The sequence below is a fragment of the Bombina bombina genome, chromosome 3, assembly GCF_027579735.1.
Source record: "Bombina bombina isolate aBomBom1 chromosome 3, aBomBom1.pri, whole genome shotgun sequence".
NCBI lineage: Eukaryota > Metazoa > Chordata > Amphibia > Anura > Bombinatoridae > Bombina > Bombina bombina.
In genome coordinates, this window is record NC_069501.1 from 1,003,616,820 (window position 1) to 1,003,637,962 (window position 21,143).

Consider the following 21,143-nt stretch of genomic DNA (forward strand, 5'->3'; position numbering starts at 1 on the left):
TATTCTGACATGACAAGACAATTTAGGCACCTAATTTTTTGCATAATTTTTTCTTATAGGTTCGTAGTGTCCCCAAACAAACAGGTCCAGTCGTGGGACCAGAAATTATATAGAGCCATTGAGGACATGCTAAATGAATTAATAGTAGGAAGTGCAGATTCAGCGTGTATGGAATAGAGACAAACTGTGGATTAGACATACATTATCAGAAAGAAAGAGGCATGCATAAGGCACTGAATTTGCTCCATGGAGTTCAGTCCACTTCAAACGTAGTCAGTTGATAAAAGTGAGGTGCCAGAGTAGTCCACAGTTGCAATTGTAAACATAGTTATATAGTAACACTGAACAACTATAAAAACATAAGTATTAAAAAAATTATTATCCTGGATTATCTTAAGGGAGCCAGGAAATTATAAACAAGGTTAAATGTCCTGTGTTTTAGAACCCCAAGAGCCTTTTTACAGAAATGCAGGGGAAAACCTAATCATGGCTCTTCGGGTTAGGCAGAGACTGCTTAACTCTGCCAAAAGGGAATGCGGAGGAGGAAGGATTCATCCCTATCCGCACAGAAATGGTGGGGGGGGGGGGCGGGGGATAAGTTAGAAATAGTATATCGGGCATTGCTAATTTACTCAACCTTAAAAGCACCTGGAGCAGAGCACTACAATGGGGGCAGCATCTTAATAGTAACAGAACAAGTGTTTTCATGAGTGTGGGATCACCCCACCCATCGCAGTTACCAATGTAATATATAGTTAATCGATTTATGAATCTATTCGTATATGGGGCCTTACTGAAACAATAAAGGTTAACACCCTTCTATATAATAGATGGGACATTGCTGACTAATAATATACACTGCATATCTTTTGGCACTCTCAGGAGGATACTAGTTATAATAGACTCACAGTTATGTGCAGTGGGGTTGTCTTAAACTAAACTATTAACCATATAAGCAGCGCACCTTACTGTACACTTGTATATTGACTGGGTTTAATATATATAAAAAAAGGAAAATAAATACTCCAGGAAATGCTTTACAGACCAAACTCACATCTTGGGCAAAAATAATGCATTAAAACTATGACATATTGATAGTAGGAGATACCCTCTCAAGCAAGAACAGGCAATTGCTGGTAGGAAAATGCCATAATAGGGCAAAAACAAACAGCAGTGTGGTAAGGAAAAATAGTGGAGAACTTATAAAGGAACATAACTGTAAATAGTTAGCCAAGTACACAACCCAAAAACTGTCACTGATAAGTCCCACAGCTCTACACATAGGGGATACATCAAGAGGGTCTAGACCCAAAATCCACACAATCTCAGATAATAATCGTCATGAATGCAGATTTCTCAGCGACAGTTATAGTAGTATTATTTAATAAGTCCATGAGCTAAACTTTAGGTGGTAGCAAATTTGTTGGTAATGTGAGCGCTTAGTAACCTCCACTACAGCAAGAATGTCACCCAACTCCAGCCTTTATATTTGCCTCAGGGAGCCAAAGACCATCAGGCTGCAGGGTTGTCATAAGAAAGGTAAGAACCAGTGGCAAACCGCTAGCGCAGCACCTCATTAGGCCCCAGACCATGAGAATCTCCAAGGCAGTGCTACGGCAAGAGGCCGACAATGATCCACAGACATCAACAGGAGCGCCCTCACGAAAACCGGCCGCTCTACCGCCTACACTCGACCCTGTAGTAGCAACCAAGAAATACCTCCAGGTGCAATCTTCGGTATGGCTCTCCAGCTCGCCTCTATCGGAGGGAAGCCTCCCGGTCTCACAATCATCTCTCACGGGGGTCAGCATATGGTGATCCAGCAGGACCAGCACTTCACAGATCTCGGCAAGACCTCCCGCACTTCCATCTTGTAGTCGCTCCATTTCAGGGAGATCAGTCACCGCACAAAAATCCCCGGCACTTATCTGTAGAGCTCTGGGCTTCTCATCAGCATTCACCTTTCCCTCCTCCTCGGCTGGAATACAGTTCCCTAATACTTGCGCTGCTTCAATCTTTGTGAGCAAGCCATCAAATCTATTTAGGATCCATTTCTCATAGTCGGCAAATAGGGTCTGTAGAGTGGCGCAGATGATTTCCCCCATAGTCAAAGGGAAATTGCAGCCTGCTGCTTCTCCAAAAACAACTGTATAGCAGTGTGATCACCTTATTCGGTCAGCCAGATGTTTTACACGAGTCCCCTGAGATACCTGGTATTAGCTCAGTATCCCAATGCTGTTCCACAAAAGTAAAACTAGATAAAATTAAATAAAGTTAAAGCAAACTCAGGAGCCTCCTAGATACACGTCTTATTGCTTTGGCTGCTGGCTCCGCCCCCCGGCTAAGTAGAATTTGGCCACATTATTTTAATATAAAAGCATAGGTGATATTTGTACAATAAATATTATGGTGGCATCAATATTTTTCAACGCCATTGCTGTGGCCAATCAGAGGCAGACATTTTAGACTCAATGTAATATTATTTTGTACACAGACAATCTTAAAATAACAGTATTAAAGGGACATTCCAGTCAAAATTTAAATGTGCATAGATGAATTACATCTTTGAATAGAAACATATTTGTAATATACATGTATTGGCAAAGATGCTTCTAGTAAGAGTTATCTCTCTTTTATAGTGTTAACATTTTTCTCTGCATGTGCATGTGAAGCATAGCTAGATATTCTCAGTGCACCAGCATTTTAAGTACTGCAGCTGCTCAGGGAGACAGTTGGGCTTGTATGATGTCAGCAATTTACAAATTGAGTCATTACCAGATGATTCAAACACCTTGTGTTTAAAATGCTGGTACACACTGCATACTTAAATACACTTTTGAAACAGCTATAGCTTATACTAGAAGCATTTTTTGATAATACATCTATATTGCAAAAATGCTTCTATTCAAAACTAAAATGAACCAATGTGCATTTCAATTTTGGCTAGAATGTCCCTTTAAGCACTTAATGCCTCCAGACCCTCTTGGAAATGGAGGAAAGCACATGTTTAAATTAGCACACAAAATAAATGTATCTGACCTTCTCTATATTGAGTAAAATACTTTGTGAAATATGCTAGAAAGGCAACAATTCATTCTAGGTAGACATAAAGCTAAAACATTTATTGTGGGAGATCTCCCTCCTAGAGTTTTCCCTAAAATAGTCCTTGGTTTTGCAAGTACAAAAGGAAAATCTTCCCCTTTGTTACAAGACTTTTATGTGATAAATTAGCTCTGAGGGCAGCTTTTTTTTAAAATTTGGGAGCCACGTGACAAAACAGTGATTTAACAATTTGGTTGCCAATACCATATGCAGCAACAATGGATTAGCTAAAGCACACAGTAATAATATTTGGCCAGATTACGAGTGGAGTGCAAACATTTGCACGCAAGTGATAAGGGGTTTACCATGGGAGTTTGCGTCTTTAGGCTTACTGCTGGTATTACGAGTAAATGCGATCGCTTGTTCGCAATCGAGATTTACTCTAAAATGATTACCGGGACTTCTGGTTAACTGTTTTTTTTAAACTAAAAAGTTGGACAAAACACATCAAAAACATGTTACAATGAACAGTTGCACTCATAATGACACAATGAAATAAAAATTATTTACTAAATATTGCACACAAAAGTTATAAGGGCTCAAAGATATGAGGTCTCAGGTGTTGGAAAAAAAAGGCAGTGAAAGAGTTTTAACATAGACATACATACATATACATGTCTTAAGATGGATATGTATGTATAAATATATGTCTATATATGTATACATGTGTATTTATGTATTTTTATGTGTACATATGTATTTACAGACATATATACACATATAAACCTATATATATAATCATGTATGTGTGTATGTATATATATATATATATATATGTATAGATATATATTGTACCAAAATACCATCAGATATATGTAGAAATATTTATTTATGAATAAATAGAACATTTTCTGTTATGTGAATTACATTGGAATGTAAAATATTGTAATTTCTGCTTTTTTGGGCTCGTCGGGTTAGCATGTGAGTGAGAACAGTTTACTTTCAACTCATAATATGAGCGCAACTTGACCAAAAAGCTTACTTCTAGCGCAATTAACGCTTGAGAGGGTGCGTCAGTGCACCACTTGTAATCTGGCCCATTATTAATTAATTAGTGGCAATATTAAACCACATATATGTGACATACACTCAAATGATTTAACCTCTTACAAATTATTATTATTATTATTCTAGATTGTAAGTTCCCACGGGAACAGGGCCCTCAATTCCCCCTGTATTTGTCTGTAAAATTTTGTGTCTTATCGTATTGTTTCTCCACTGTACTGTTATCCTTGTACCCATGGGCAGCGCTGCGGAATCTGTTGGCGCTTTATAAATAAAGAATAATAATAATAAATAATAATAAAGGGCATTAACCCTTTAAGGCCGCAGCTTTCAGTTTGCTCAATTGTTTTATGACGGAAAAATTCTGTCATATGTCCTTAAGAGGTTAAAGTCAGTTTTTATATGCGCATCAGAAATCTTCAGATTTAAATTATAGGAAAAGCAGGGGAAGATTGCAAAAGTGTAGGCAAAGTTGTTTCAGTGTGAATAATTAAACATTTTGGGCTAGATTGCAAGTGGAACACAAAATAGCGCTCCCGCTTGAGCGATAACGTCACTAGACGGAGGTTTTTTTGCACGCATCAGGTTGTGCTCATATTATGAATTCAAAGTAGAAAAAACCTAACACTCGCAAAAAGTGAAACTATCGCGACTGCGTTAACTTCTTACAACTGCGTATAGAAGTCCCCCATAGACTTCAAAGGAGTGCAAATACTGAAAAAAATCTAACACCCATACTCACGCGCTAACCTGATTGCGTTTATTCAAGTGCGCTCAACCCGACATGAATTATGAATATTTCACATTTCAATGTTCTTCACATAGAAGAATATGTTCTATTTATTCTTAAATAATAATAATAAAATATATATATATATATATATATATATATATATGTTTTTTTGGTAAAATATCTATCTATCTATCTATCTATCTATCTATCTATCTATCTATCTATAGTATATACAATTATATATATATATATATATATATATATATATATATATTAAGGAATATCTATTTACAAATGCATAAAACATTTTCAATTATGTGAAGAAAATTGGAATGTAAAATATTTATAGCACATGCAGAATTAAACACATTATTAAATATTAATATTTAATAAAAATACTATTTCATGTTTTCATGTATTTGACTGCAAAGGGATCCAATGTACACACACACATATACAGTTTATATATATATATATATATATATATATATATATATATATATATACACTTATATATGTATGTATTTGTGTTTTACTGTATATTTACTGTACATATATGTTCTTCACTTACAGAATTCTGTCCTTTTTATTGTAAATCTTAAGGAGCGTTATTGAAATATAATTTTTTTATTAAAAATGATTAGACATACTGCAAAAAATATAGATATATTGTATGGATTATTTAGGACACTTGCATTGTTTGTAAACTTTAATATCTCAATGGGAACTAAGCCTCAAGAAGATTATTTTTCCTCTTTTACACCTAATTCAGGGCTCGTTTCCATTGAGTTGGTAAAGTTTGTAAACTGGTGATAAAAACATTTATCTCCATTAAAGCCTATGGAGAAATTTTATGTTACCACCAGTTTACAAACTTTACCAACTCAATGGAAACTAGACCTCCGTATGCCATAATGTTAGGTGAAACTCAGTCGGAAGTTGTCCATAATTTAGCAGTTTGCACGTTCAATGAAAACTGGGTGTAATTTTGTGCTTCTATTATTTTTTATCCTCCGGCTGCTGGTAATGATGGAAAACTGCAAACCGAATTGCGGTTCAATGGAAACAAGCCCTATGTCAGGGCATTTTAACTCAGTGTTAGTGTCAATTTTTTAGGTGCCACAAAGACCTTGTCAAGCCTTAAACTAGATAATTATACACTGGTATTTTAAAGATATTTCTTAAAGGGACACTCAAATTAAAAATAAACTTTCGTTATTCGGATACACCATGCAGTTCTAGGACACTTTTCAATTTACTTCCATTATAAATTTGTGCACTTTCTTTTTATATTCACACTTTCTGGGGAACAAGATCTTTCTGAGCCTGTGCACAAGCTAATAGGGTATACGTATACCTGTCTGTGATTGGCTGATGTCTGTCACATGATACAGGGGCCGTAAAATGGGGGAACAAATAAATTTGTAAGAAAATCTACTGCTTATTTTAAATTCAGAGTAGGTGTTAAATTATTTTATTTTTATTATGCACATGTTAATTATGCAATTATACTGCATTGAGTGGTCCTTTAATGAATTATTATGGTACTGTGAAATGCTAGTACAACGGTAAAATACATTTATTTCTCTTCTTTAGCAATTGCAGTGAGAATAGCCTCTTCACCTGGTGCTCCTCCTACAGATCTGTCAGTAACTCTGCCTCACTCAAGTCCCTGGAGCAGACAACTTATTCAACAGACTCTAATAGATGAAGGTCTACGATTGGCCAGGCTTGTGTCACGTGATCGATTGGGTCGCTTAAGTTTGTGTGTACCTAGTACAGCTCATATTTCAGGTAAAGAACGTCAATGACTAAAAATATATAAATATTTCTAATTTCTTAGCAACTGTTTAAATGCTTGAACTTTGCTCACATTAGTTTGCTCTAATATTTGACCAACAAATTGTGATTGTTTTGTGTCACATCATAGGGCTAGATTACACAATATTTGTAAAAAATGGGTTTGCTACAAGAAAAAGTAGCTTCTTTGTTTTGTTACGTAGCAAGTCAATTTTCACTTATGTATTGCACAACATCACCTGATCTTGCTACGTACATGTGATCATAGGTAGGTACATAATACAAAGTTGTATGGGTTTGTAGTTTTAAGAAGCTTCAGTCAAATATTTTGCTTACATAACCATAGCAACAGCTCCAGTAGCTGCAAGTCCATGTGTTAGAGTTGAAGTCGATTAGCTCTAGGAGCAAAGTAGCTGTAGTGGTTTTGAATAAGATTGATTTTCCCTTCCCTTGTTTTTTTGTAAGTTACAAGAAATAATGAATGTATTTATATTTATAAAAAAAACAGTTATACTTGTAATACAATCTAATTATATAAATAAGTAACATTTTTCTAATTTCAAAAATCTTAAAATAACTAACAAATAATGTATGCACATATCCCACAAATATATATTTAAAGAACATTGAAAAGATTCATATTCATATATGACATATTTGTGATGTAACATACGATCCCACAATCTCAATCCGAAGTAGTAACAAAATAAAAAAGCCCCCCCAAAATAAAAAAAGCCCTACCCTACACTAAATTACAAATAGCCCTTAAAAGGGCCTTTTGCGGGGCATTGCCCCAAAGTAATCAGCTCTTTTACCTGTAAAAAAAAAATTAAAAATCCTCCCCAACATTAAAACCCACCACCCACACAACCAACCCTACTCTAAAACCCACCCAATACCCCCTTAAAAAAACCTAACATTAACCCCTTGAAGATCACCTTACCGGGAGAAGTCTTCATCCAACCGGGCTGAAGTCCTCAACGAAGCCGGGAGAAGTCTTCATCCAAGCCGGCATCTTCTATCTTCATCCATCCGGCGCGGAGCGGGTCCATCTTCAAGACATCCGATGCCGAGCATCCTCTTCCTTCCGACGGCTAACACTGAATGAAGGTTCCTTTAAATGACGTCATCCAAGATGGCGTCCCTTCAATTCCGATTGGCTGATAGAATTCTATCAGCCAATCAGAATTAAGGTAGAAAAAATCCTATTGGCTGATGCAATCAGCCAATAGGATTGAAGTTCAATCCTATTCGCTGATCCAATCAGCCAATTGGATTGAGCTGGCATTCTATTGGCTGTTCCAATCAGCCAATAGAATGCCAGCTCAATCCTATTGGCTGATTGCATCAGCCAATAGGATTTTTTATACCTTAATTTCGATTGGCTGATAGAATTTTATCAGCCAATCGGAATTGAAGGGACGCCACTTGGATGATGTCATTTAAAGGAACCTTCATTCCAGAAGAGCCGTCGGATGAAGAGGATGCTCCGCGTCGGATGTCTTGAAGCTGGACCCGTGCCAGATGGATGAAGATAGAAGATGCCATCTGGATGAAGACTTCTGCCCGTCTGGATCACCACTTCGCCCGGCTTGGATGAAGACTTCTCCCGGTAAGGTGATCTTCAAGGGGTTAGTGTAATGTTTTTTTAAGGGGGTATTGGGTGGGTTTTAGAGTACGGTTGGTTGTGTGGGTGGTAGGTTTTAATGTTGGGGGGGGTTTGTAATTTTTTTTTACAGGTAAAAGAGCTGATTACTTTGGGGCAATGCCCCGCAAAAGGCCCTTTTAAAGGCTATTTGTAATTTAGTGTGGGGTAGGGCTTTTTTTTATTTTGGGGGGGCTTTTTTATTTTGTTAGGGGGATTACATTAGGTGTAATTAGTTTAAAAATCTTGTAATTTGTTTATTATTTTCTGTTATTTAGTGTTTGTTTTTTTTGTACTTTAGCTAATTTGATTTAATTGTATTTAATTGTATTTAATTTAGGGAATTAATTTAATTATAGTGTAGTGTTAGGTGTTAGTGTAACTTAGGTTAGGTTTTATTTTACAGGTACTTTTGTATTTATTTTAGCTAGGTAGTTATTAAATAGTTAATAACTATTTAATAACTATTCTACCTAGTTAAAATAAATACAAACTTGCCTGTACATTAGTTATATTGTAGCTATCTTAGGGTTTATTTTATAGGTAAGTATTTAGTTTTAAATAGGAATAATTTAGTTAATGAAAGGAATTTTATTTAGATTTATTTAAATTATATTTAAGTTAGGGGGGTTAGGTTTAGGGTTAGACTTAGGTTTAGGGGTTAATAAATTTAGAATAGTGGCGGCGACGTTGGGGGCGGCAGATTAGGGGTTAATAAATATAATGTAGTTGGGGGCAGCAGATTAGGGGTTCATAAGTATAATGTAGGTGGCAGCGATGTCTGGAGCGGCAGATTAGGGGTTAATAGTTATAATGTAGGTGTCAGCGATGTCGAGGGCGGCAGATTAGGGGTTAATAAGTGTAGGTAGGTGGCGGCGACATTGGGGGCGGCAGATTAGGGGTTAATAAATATAATGTAGGTGGCGGTGATGTTGGGGGCAGCAGATTAGGGGTTCATAAGTATAATGTAGGTGGCGGCGGTGTCCGGAGCGGCAGATTAGGGGTTAATAGTTATAATGTAGGTGTCAGCGATGTCGAGGGCGGCAGATTAGGGGTTAATAAGTGTAAGATTAGGGGTGCTTAGGGTTCATGTTAGGATGTTAGGTGTAAACATAAATTTTATTTCCCCATAGGAATCAATGGGGCTGCGTTAAGGAGTTTTTATGCTGCTTTTTTGCAAGTGTTAGACTTTTTTTCAGCCGGCTCTCCCTGTTGATTCCTATGGGGAAATCGTGCACTAGCATGTTACACCAGCTCACCACTAACGTAAGCAGCGCTGGTATTGGAGTGCGGTAATGAGCAAAATTATGCTCAACGCTCACTTCTTGTCTGGTTTGTAAAAACCCGTAATACCAGTGCTGTCTATAAGTGAGCGGTGAGCATAAACTGCTCGCTAGCACCGCACAGCTTCTAACGCAAAACTCGTAATCTAGGTGTTTGATTGGAATATGCATAATCACATGATTTATGACATCACCCAATCTGATTCAAATACACATTATAAACTATCACTAACGAATCAAATTTCTCGATACTTGTGTCATTGATCACTCATCAGAACTTGTAAAGTGCCATTTGTTACATTGTGTATTATACTTTGAAAGTATGTATATGTGAAATTAGTATTAAAGATAAAGATTGATGCTGACATTAGGACACACAGTGTAATATTTTAGACAAGGATTTTAAAAATCGAATTGATGTTTGATTCAATTTAATCTTAAGATAATAGCTCAAAGGGATAGCCCACCTAACATTAAACTGTCATGATTCAGATACAGCAGAAATTAAAATCACCTCTTTACTGGCATGCTATTTTCAGTGTATTTATTCCTTCTCTTGAATTTCTTTTTCAGTAAGAAATGTCATCTTATATGCCAGCCCATTTTATAACACATGTGAAGGGTTGTTTTTTAAAAATAGATTGCAATCAGGAGGGGTTAGACAGGTGCAGAGAGAAACTTGGCCCAGCTCTTAAAGGAACAGGAAACCCCAAAATATTCTTTCATGATTTAGATAGAACATACAATTTTAAACAACTTCCCAATTTACTTTTATTATCAAATTTCCTTCATTCTCTTGTTATCCTTTGCAGAAGCAACATCATTGCACTACTGGCAGCTAGCTGAACACATCTATATATATATATATGTGTGTGTGTGTGTATATATATATATATATATATATATATATATATATACAGTATATAGATACTAAAATATGTATGTACAATATTAAAAAGAATTAGAATAATTCACTATCCACTTTGCACCAAATATGTCGCTAGTCTACTTGCTATATTCACAATTAGTCCTGCTCAGAAAAAGAATACATTTATACTATATACAATAATGTGCTAAAGAGAAATGTGCTTGTTCGTGGACAGTAATGAAATGATATAAATAAAGTTGGGAAAAACCCGAATAGCTGCGACATCGATGAATGTTAGTTAACACCAGTCCGATGCTCTTCGCACCGTACTTGACGCATGTGTTTTTGACGGCTTTTTTGATAAATAAGGAGATCGTATTCAGATCCGCGGCCGCAATGTTTGGCGATGTTTGGCAAGCGTATTGATGCCCGCGAATGCAACATAGTAGACTCTTTGATAAATAGGCCCCATAATGTTTATTTAAAAAAAAATAAAACAACAACAATACATTTGCCGCAAGAAGAGATGTACATTTGTAGCAGGAGTCGTATGATTTGTTAGCTACAATGCATTTGGAAATCCCACTACAAGTATAATCAGGTACAACCTCTGGCCACTCTTCAAGAGCTCTTGCTGCCTTGTTTTTGCTACCATTTTTAGCAAGTGAAGTGTGATGATTTGCTACTTGTAGGTAGTGCTGGTAAAAAAGGTCTCGGTAGAGGTAGGTAACATCCTGTAACCTAACCCATAGGGGTAGATATAGCAAGCAGCGGATGCTGTTTTCTACTCCCGAAGTTTCCGGCTCGCCAGAAACATAAGTTAAGAAGCAGCGGTCATAAGAACGCTGCTCCTTAACGTCTCCGCTACCTTTTAGGTGTCAGACTGCAATCATCCCAATCTGATCCGATCGGGATGATTGACACCCCCTACTACCAATTGGCCACAAATGTGCAGAGGGCAGCATTGCACAAGCATTTCACAAGATGTCGGGCGGACATGATTCGCTACAGCGAATCATGTCCATCCGGCAATTGAAAAATTGACCCCATTGACTTTAATTATAAATCTTTGAGAATCAGTACTAAAAACATATATTTTATTCATTCTAACATGTTTTGAAAGCAATGTATATTTTTGAGAATCAAAATGTAAATGCTCTTGATTCAAAAAAATTGTAAAATCACTGGAACAAAACCTGCTGCAACTTCGCTGCCCAAAAGATGTGGACATTTTATATAGATTTGTACCTGCTCCTATCCAGAGAAATGAGTTATAAGTTAACCTTCATTTAAATCAATGGACTGCTTCTATCTTGCAACTGTTAACATTTTACTGCCTGGTTCAAACATCACTGTTAAGGATACTTGAATCACGAAAATGCCCACAAAACCTTATAAAACAAATAAATGAAAAGGAGAAACTAAGTCCACCTTAATAAATGCACAAAAGAAACTTTAACCCCTTAATGACCACAATGTACCCTGTATGTCACTGGTCGTTAAGGGTTTTTTCAGGACATAATAGCACAAGTCTAGCAAGAACACACTATTAATGCACTCCCTCCAGCAGGCTTTGTGGAATAGAGCAGTCTCAACGCTGGTGGTAAGACCACGCTATAAAACAATCAAGTCCCAAAAAAAGGCCAGCGACATACAGGGTACGCCGCTGGTCCTTAAGGGGTTGAAAAAGTAAGGACAAACTAAATAAAAATGAAAATGAGACAACCTCATCAGCTTTCAAATATCAAGACACGACTACAATATCAGATACAGGGACAAAATAATTTATGGGCGTATGCTGATTTTGAGCCTGCTGCTTCTTACCCTCTCCATCACCTCTGAGTTAATGGATATAAAACACCCCGAACGTGTTCATTTGGGGTGATTGACACTATTAGATTAGGTGTAATTTGTTTTTATTTTTGACAATTTTGTTTATTTTTTTGTAATCTTAGTGTTTTTTATTTTTCATGATTTTAGTGTTTATTATTTTTAGTAAACTTACCGCTAGATTTAGAGTTTTGCGTTAGAAGGGGTGCTTTTTTTCTCCCGCACCTTTTAAATACCGCTGGTATTTAGAGTTCACAGAAGGGCTGCGTTAGGCTCCAAAAAGGGAGCGTATAGCATATTTACCGCCACTGCAACTCTCAATACCAGCGGTGCTTACGGACGCGGCCAGATTAAAAAATGTGCTCGTGCACGATTTCCCCATAGGAAACAATGGGGCCGTTTGAGCTGAAAAAAAACCTAACACCTGCAAAAATGCAGCGTTCAGCGCCTAACGCAGCCCCATTGTTTCCTATGGGGAAACACTTCCTAAGTCTGCACCTAACACCCTAACATGTACCCCGAGTCTAAACACCCCTAACCTTACACTTATTAACCCCTAATCTGCCGCCCCCGCTATCGCTGACCCCTGCATATTTTTTTAACCCCTAATCTTCCGCTCCGTATACCGCCGCCACCTACATTATCCCTATGTACCCCTAATCTGCTGCCCCTAACATCGCCAACCCATATATTATATTTATTAACCCCTAATCTGCCACCCCCAACGTCGCCGCCACCTATCTATACTTATTAACCCCTAATCTGCCGACCGGACCTCACCGCTATTATAATAAAGTTATTAACCCCTAATCCGCCTCACTCCCGCCTCAATAACCCTATAATAAATAGTATTAACCCCTAATCTGCCCTCCCTAACATCGCCGACACCTAACTTCAAGTATTAACCCCTAATCTGTCGACCAGACCTCACCGCTACTCTAATAAATTTATTAACCCCTAAAGCTAAGTCTAACACTAACACCCCCCTAAATTAAATATAATTTTTATCTAACGAAATAAATTAACTCTTATTAAATAAATTATTCCTATTTAAAGCTAAATACTTACCTGTAAAATAAATCCTAATATAGCTACAATATAAATTATAATTATATTGTAGCTATTTTAGGATTTATATTTATTTTACAGGTAACTTTTTATTTATTTTAACAAGGTACAATAGCTATTAAATAGTTAATAACTATTTAATAGCTACCTAGTTAAAATAATTAAAAAATTACCTGTAAAATAAATCCTAACCTAAGTTACAATTAAACCTAACACTACACTATCAATAAATAAATTACATACAAATACCTACAAATAAATACACTAACTAAAGTACAAAAAATAAAAAAAGAACTAAGTTACAAAAAAATAAAAAAATAATTTACAAACATTAGAAAAATATTACAACAATTTTAAGCTAATTACACCTACTCTAAGCCCCCTAATAAAATAACAAAGCCCCCCAAAATAAAAAAATGCCCTACCTTATTCTAAAATAAAAATAGAAAAGCTCTTTTACCTTACCAGCCCTTAAAAGGGCCTTTTGCGGGGCATGCCCCAAAGAATTCTGCTCTTTTGCCTGAAAAAAAACATACAATACCCCCCCCAACATTACAACCCACCACCCACATACCCCTAATCTAACCCAAACCCCCCTTAAATAAACCTAACACTAAGCCCCTGAAGATCTTCCTACCTTATCTTCACCACGCCTATCCTATCCTATAGAATCCTATCAGCCAATCGGAATTCGAGGGACGCCATCTTGGATGACGTCATTTAAAGGAACCGTCATTCGGCGAGTAGGCGTCAGTAGAAGAGGATGGATCCGCGTCAGCTGGAAGAAGATGGCTCCGCTCCGCTCCGGATGGATGAAGATAGAAGATGCCGCTTGGATGAAGATGTCTACCGGTCCGGATGTCCTCTTCTGCCCAGATAGGATGAAGACTTCTGCCGGATGATGGACCTCTTCAGCCGCCGCTTGGATCAAGACTTCAGCCCGATGATGGATCTCTTCAGCCCCCGCTTGGGCTTGGATGAAGACTTCGGAGCCTCTTCTGGACCGATACCCGGCGTGGTGAAGATAAGGTAGGAAGATCTTCAGGGGTTTAGTGTTAGGTTTATTTAAGGGGGGTTTGGGTTAGATTAGGGGTATGTGGGTGGTGGGTTGTAATGTTGGGGGGGGTATTGTATGTTTTTTTTTCAGGCAAAAGAGCAGAATTCTTTGGGGCATGCCCCGCAAAAGGCCCTTTTAAGGACTGGTAAGGTAAAAGAGCTTTTCTATTTTTATTTTAGAATAGGGTAGGGCATTTTTTTATTTTGGGGGGCTTTGTTATTTTATTAGGGGGCTTAGAGTAGGTGTAATTAGCTTAAAATTGTTGTAATATTTTTCTAATGTTTGTAAATTATTTTTTTATTTTTTGTAACTTAGTTCTTTTTTATTTTTTGTACTTTAGTTAGTTTATTTAATTGTATTTATTTGTAGGTATTTTATGTAATTAATTTATTGATAGTGTAGTGTTAGGTTTAATTGTAGATAATTGTAGGTATTTTATTTAATTAATTTATTGATAGTGTAGTGTTAGGTTTAATTGTAACTTAGGTTAGGATTTATTTTACAGGTAATTTTGTAATTATTTTAACTAGGTAGCTATTAAATAGTTATTAACTATTTAATAGCTATTGTACCTGGTTAAAATAAATAAAAAGTTACCTGTAAAATAAATATAAATCCTAAAATAGCTACAATATAATTATAATTTATATTGTAGCTATATTAGGGTTTATTTTACAGGTAATATTTAGCTTTAAATAGGAATAATTTATTTAATAAGAGTTAATTTATTTCGTTAGATAAAAATTATATTTAACTTAGGGGGTTGTTAGTGTTAGTGTTAGACTTAGCTTTAGGGGTTAATAAATTTATTAGAGTAGCGGTGGGGTCCGGTCGGCAGATTAGGGGTTAATACTTGAAGTTAGGTGTCGGCTATATTAGGGAGGGCAGATTAGGGGTTAATACTATTTATTATAGTGTTATTGAGGCGGGAGTGAGGCGGATTAGGGGTTAATAACTTTATTATAGTAGCGGTGAGGTACGGTCGGCAGATTAGGGGTTAATAATTGTAGGTAGGTGGCGGCGACGTTGGGGGCGGCAGATTAGGGGTTAATAAATATAATATAGGGGTCGGCGGTGTTAGGGGCAGCAGATTAGGGGTACATAGGGATAACGTAGGTTGTGGCGGTGTGCGGTCGGCAGATTAGGGGTTAAAAAACTTTAATAGAGTGGCGGCGATGTGGGGAGCCTTGGTTTAGGGGTACATAGGTAGTTTATGGGTGTTAGTGTACTTTAGAGCACAGTAGTTAAGAGCTTTATGAACCGGCGTTAGCCCATAAAGCTCTTAACTCCTGACTTTTTGCTGCGGCTGGAGTCTTGTCGTTAGATTTCTAACGCTCACTTCAGCCAAGACTCTAAATACCGGCGTTAGAAAGATCCCATTGAAAAGATAGGATACGCAAATGGCGTAGGGGGATCTGCGGTATGGAAAATTCACGGCTGCAAAGTGAGCATTAGACCTTTACCTACACGACTCTAAATACCAGCGGTAGCCCAAAACCAGCGTTAGGAGCCCCTAACGCTGGTTTTGACAGCTAACGCCAAACTCTAAATCTAGGCGTTAGATTTTTTAAATTTTTCGTAGGATTTGTTTTTTTTAGTTGTAATTTAGATTTTTTTATTTTTTTCCGTAGTGTTAGTTTTTTTTTAAAATTTATAATTTAGATATTTTAATTGATAGTTTTTTTGTTTTTTTAGAATAGTAAGGTTAGGTTCATTTATAGTTTAATGTTAGGTTTATTTTTATTTCACAGGTAAGTTTTTATTTATTTAAATAGAGTTATATTGTAATTTTAATTTAAAGTTAGGGGGGTGTTAGGTTTAAGGGTTTATAGTTTAATTCAGTGTTTTGGGATGTTGGGGAGCGGCGGAATAGGGGTTATGCCACTTTACAGATCACTAGTAAGGCTTCACCTGGGATGTTGTGTACTGTTCTGGAGACCATGGGGGATATTTATCAAGCCGTCAACCACAAATACACTGGAATTCCGCAGCGTAATTGTTGCAAGCTCGATCCAACCTAGTTATCAAAGCCTACAGACCGGCAAAAGTTGAAATCTGTGACGTAACATACGATCCGCCGGTCTCAATCCGATGCAGATCGATGCTTACGTCATTACAGATGTCCCGAATACACATTCGGCTCTATTTGACACTTTTTCAAAGTTATCAAATAGTTAACAGGTATGCTTGCGGCTATTCTGGCCCAGCGTACCTGGTTTTCAATCCGCCTTCCTGGAGGCCTCGGGTGCCATAGGAATCAATGGGAGTCTGAAAGCAGCGAAAGCCTATGTTCGATGCTGCCAGATATCCCATTGATTTCTATGGTAGAAAACCAGTTACGTTTACACCCTAACATAAACTGTGAGTCTAAACACCCCTAATCTGCCGCCCCCCGACATCGCCGCCACTAAATAAATGTATTAAACCCTAAACCTCTGGCCTCCGACATCACTACCACTAACTAAACCTATTAACCCCTAAATCGCCAGCTTCCCACATTGCCATAAACTAAATTAAGCTATTAACCCCTTAACCTAACAACCCGCTAACTTTAAATTAAAATTACCAAATCCCTATCTTAAAATAAATTTAAACTTACCTGTAGAATTGAAATAAACTATTTTTAAACTATTAATTACCCTACCCTAACTATTATACTACATTAAAATTAAACTACCAATTAACTAAATTACATATTAAAAAAACCCTAACCCTACTCAAATTATTTAAATATACTATTTAACCTTATTAAAAATTACTAAATTACAAAAAAATAAACGCTAAGTTACAAAAAATAAAAAACTCTAAATTACAAAAAAAAAAACACATTATCAAAAATAAAAAAGAGTTACACCTAATCTAATAGCCCTATCAAAATAAAAAGCCCACCCAAAATAAAAAAAACCTAGCCTACAATAAACTACCAATTGCTCTTAAAAGGGCCTTTTGTGGGGCATTGCCCCAAAGAAATCAGCTCTTTTACCTGTAAAAAAAAATACAAACACCCCCAACAGTAAAACCCACCACCCCCACAACCAACCTCCCCAAATAAAAGCCCTATCTAAAATAACCTAAGCTCCCCATTGCCCTGAAAAGGGCATTTGTATGGGCATTGCCCTTAAAAGGGCATTTAGGTCTTTTACTGCCCAGACCCTACTCTAAAAATAAAACGCACCCAAAAAAACCTTAAATAAACCTAACACTAACCCCCGACGATCCACTTACAGTTATTGAAGTCCCTCTTGAAGGATCCATCCAGCTGGCAAGAAGTCGTCATCCGGGTGGCAAGCAGTCTTCATCCGGGCGGCCTCTTCCATCTTCATCCAGTCGGTGAAGTCTTCATCCAGACGGCATCTTCTATCTTCCTCCATCCGGCGGGGAGCTCCTCTTCAATACGGTCGCCGCTGTAAACTGGAACTTGAATGCAAGTGACGTCATCCAAGATGGCATCCCTTGCATTCCTATTGGCTGAAAGGTTCCAATCAGCCAATAGGATTGGAGCTGCTAAAATCCTATTGCCTGTTCCAATCAGCCAATAGAATTGAGCTCTCATCCTATCGGCTGATTGGAACAGCCAATAGGATTTTAGCAGCTCTAATCCTATTGGCTAATTGGAACATTTCAGCCAATAGGAATGCAAGGGACGCCATCTTGGATGATGTCACTTGCATTCAAGTTCCAGTTTACCACGGCGACCGTATTGAAGAGGAGCTCAGTGCCGGATGTCATCAGAATGGACCCTCTCCATGCTGGATGGATGAAGATAGAAGATGCCATCTGGATGAAGACTTTTCCGGCTGGATGAAGATGGAAGAGGCCACCCGGATGAAGACTTCTTGCCGTCCGGATGAACACTTCTTGCTGGCTGGATATATCCTTCAAGTGGGACTTCAATAACTGTAAGTGGATCGTTGGGGTTAGTGTTAGGTTTATTTAAGGGTTTTTTGGGTGGGTTTTATTTTTAGAGTAGGGTCTGGGCAGTAAAAGACCTAAATGCCCTTTTAAGGGCAATGCCCATACAAATGCCCTTTTCAGGGCAATGGGGAGCTTAGGTTATTTTAGATAGGGTTTTTATTTGGTGAGGTTGGTTGTGGGGGTAGAAGGTTTTACTGTTGGGGGGTGTTTGTATTTTTTTTTATAGGTAAAAGAGCTGATTTCTTTGGGGCAATGCCCCACAAAAGGCCCTTTTAAGAGCCATTGGTAGTTTATTGTAGGCTAGGGTTTTTTTTATTTGGGGGGGGCTTTTATTTTGATAGGGCTATTAGATTAGGTGTAATTCTTTTTTATTTTTGATGATGTGTTTTTCCCCCCCGTAATTTAGTGTTTTTTATTTTTTGTAACTTAGTATTTATTTATTTTTTGTAATTTAGTAATTTTTAATAAGGTTAAATAGTATATTTAAATAATTTGAGTAGGGTAAGTTTTTTTTTTAATATGTAACTTAGTTAATTTAATTGGTAGTTTAATTTAAGTTTAGTATAATAGTTAGGGTAGGGTAATTAATAGTTTAAAAATAGTTTATTTTAATTCTACAGGTAAGTTTAAATTTATTTTAAGATAGGGATGTGGTAATTTTAATTTAAAGTTAGCGGGTTGTTAGGTTTAGGGGTTAATAGCTTAATTTAGTTTATGGCGATGTGGGGGGCTGGCGGTTTAGGGGTTAATAGGTTTAGTTAGTGGTAGTGATGTGGGAGGCCAGAGGTTTAGGAGTTAATACATTTATTTAGTGGTGGCAGGGTCCGGGAGCGGCGGGATAGGGGTTAATAACTTTATTTAGGTTGCTGCGGGGTCCGGGAGCGGCGGGAAAGGGGTTAATAACTTTATTTAGGTTGCGGTGAGGTCTGGGAGTGGCGGGATAGAGGTTAATAACTTTATTTAGTGGCGGCGGGGTCCGGGAGTGGCGGGATAGGGGTTAAACAGTTTAGTATAGTGGCGGCGTTTAGTGACAGGGTATAAATAAAAAGCCGAATAGACGCGAGATCGATGACTGCTAGTTAACAACAGTCCGATGTTCATTGCCCTGTACTTGGTGCGCGTCTTTTTGCCGGCTTTTTTATAAATATGGAGAGCGTATTCAGGTCCGCGGCCGCGATGTTAGGCGATCGTATTGTGCCGTCAAATTCAACAAAGTTGACGGCTTCATAGATATCTCCCCATACATCTAGAAGGATATATATAAACTAGAAACTGTTCAAAGAAGGGCTACTAAAGTGGTACATGGTCTAAAATATTAAACATGCAAAGAAAGACTCTATGATCTAAATATGTTTAGTTTAGGGGAGAGAAGGGAAAGAGGTGACATGATAGAAGCCTTCAAATGTATGAAGGGACTTAGTAAAGTAGAAGGTGAAAGCATTTTCCACAAAAAAAGAAATACCAAAACAAGGGGTCACAAGTTAGAGGGTAACAGATTCAGTAGAAATGGGAAGAAGCATTTTTTTTTTTTACAGAAAAGGTGGTGGATTCATGGAATAAACTTCCAATATAGGTTGTAAACTCAAGGACTGTAAAATAATTTTAAAAATGCATTGGACATGCATAATGCTATCCTAAGAAAATAGTAACATGTATTATGGGTATGCTTGATGGGCCATTTCGGTTCTTATTAACTGTCAGATTCTTTTACCTAAATTACAAGTTGTGCGGTACGGCTATACCTCTGAAAAATTGGCCTTTGCGAGCGGAATAGTCATCTCACCCGTATTACAAGTTGTGGCGGTACGGCTTTACCGCTAGCGTTTTAGTCTATACCGCAACGATCCATTCTGCACTCAAAAAATGGCCTTTGAGTGTGGAATATTCAGCTCATCCGTATTAAAGGTTGTGCGGTCCGGCTATTCCGCTAGCATTATAGCTTATACCGCCACGATCCATTCCGCAATCAAAGGCCAGTTGTTATGAATTTTGCTAAAACAAAAATGTTTTACAAAACTCATAACAAAAATATTACAAAGTACACTAACACCCATAAACTACCTATTAACCCCTAAATCGCCACCCCACATCGCAAATACTGCAATAAACATATTAACCCCTAATCGGCCACCCACCCACATCGCCAACACTAAATAAACCTATTAAGCCCTAATCCGCCGCCCACCCACATTGCGGCTACCTAAATTTTACCTATTAACCCCTAAATCGCCACCCCACATCGCAAATACTGCAATAAACATATTAACCCCTAATCCGTCACCCACCCACATCACCATCACTAAATTTAAGTATTAACCCCTAATCTTCCGCCCCCACATCGCCAGCACTAAATAAACCTATTAACCCCTAAACCGCCGGCCCACCACATAGCTAATATTAAAATAAACCTATTAACCCCTAAACCCCCGACGCACCACATCGTGACTACCTAAATAAACCTATTAACCCCTAAACCGCCTGCCCCCACATTGCGACAAACTAAATTAAACTATTAAACCCTAAACCTAACACCCTTAACTATAAATTAGATACAATATAACTACCTTAAAATAAATAAAAACGTACCTGTGAAATTAAAGAAACCTAAGCTTAAACTATAAATAAACCTAACATTACTATTTAAAAAAATAAAATATACCAAAACTAAAAAACCTAAATTACTAATTTAAAAAATCCTAACACTACGAAAAAAACAAAAACCTAACATAACAAAAAATAACAAAATCTAAAATTACGAAAAATAAAAAAAATCTAAGATTACAGAAAATATTAAACAAAATTATTCAAAATAAAAAAATTAAACCTAATCTAATACC

The 21,143-nt window shown here is 37.2% G+C and overlaps 1 protein-coding gene across 1 annotated transcript in view; it reads left to right on the forward strand.

The window, feature by feature from the left end:
- NAB2 (NGFI-A binding protein 2) overlaps positions 1-21,143 on the forward strand; it is a 67,384-nt gene that overhangs the window by 13,308 nt on the left and 32,933 nt on the right. The window contains exon 6 of the mRNA XM_053705517.1: positions 6,437-6,634. Coding sequence (XP_053561492.1) covers positions 6,437-6,634 — 198 coding nt within the window. The remainder of the gene's footprint in view (positions 1-6,436; positions 6,635-21,143) is intronic.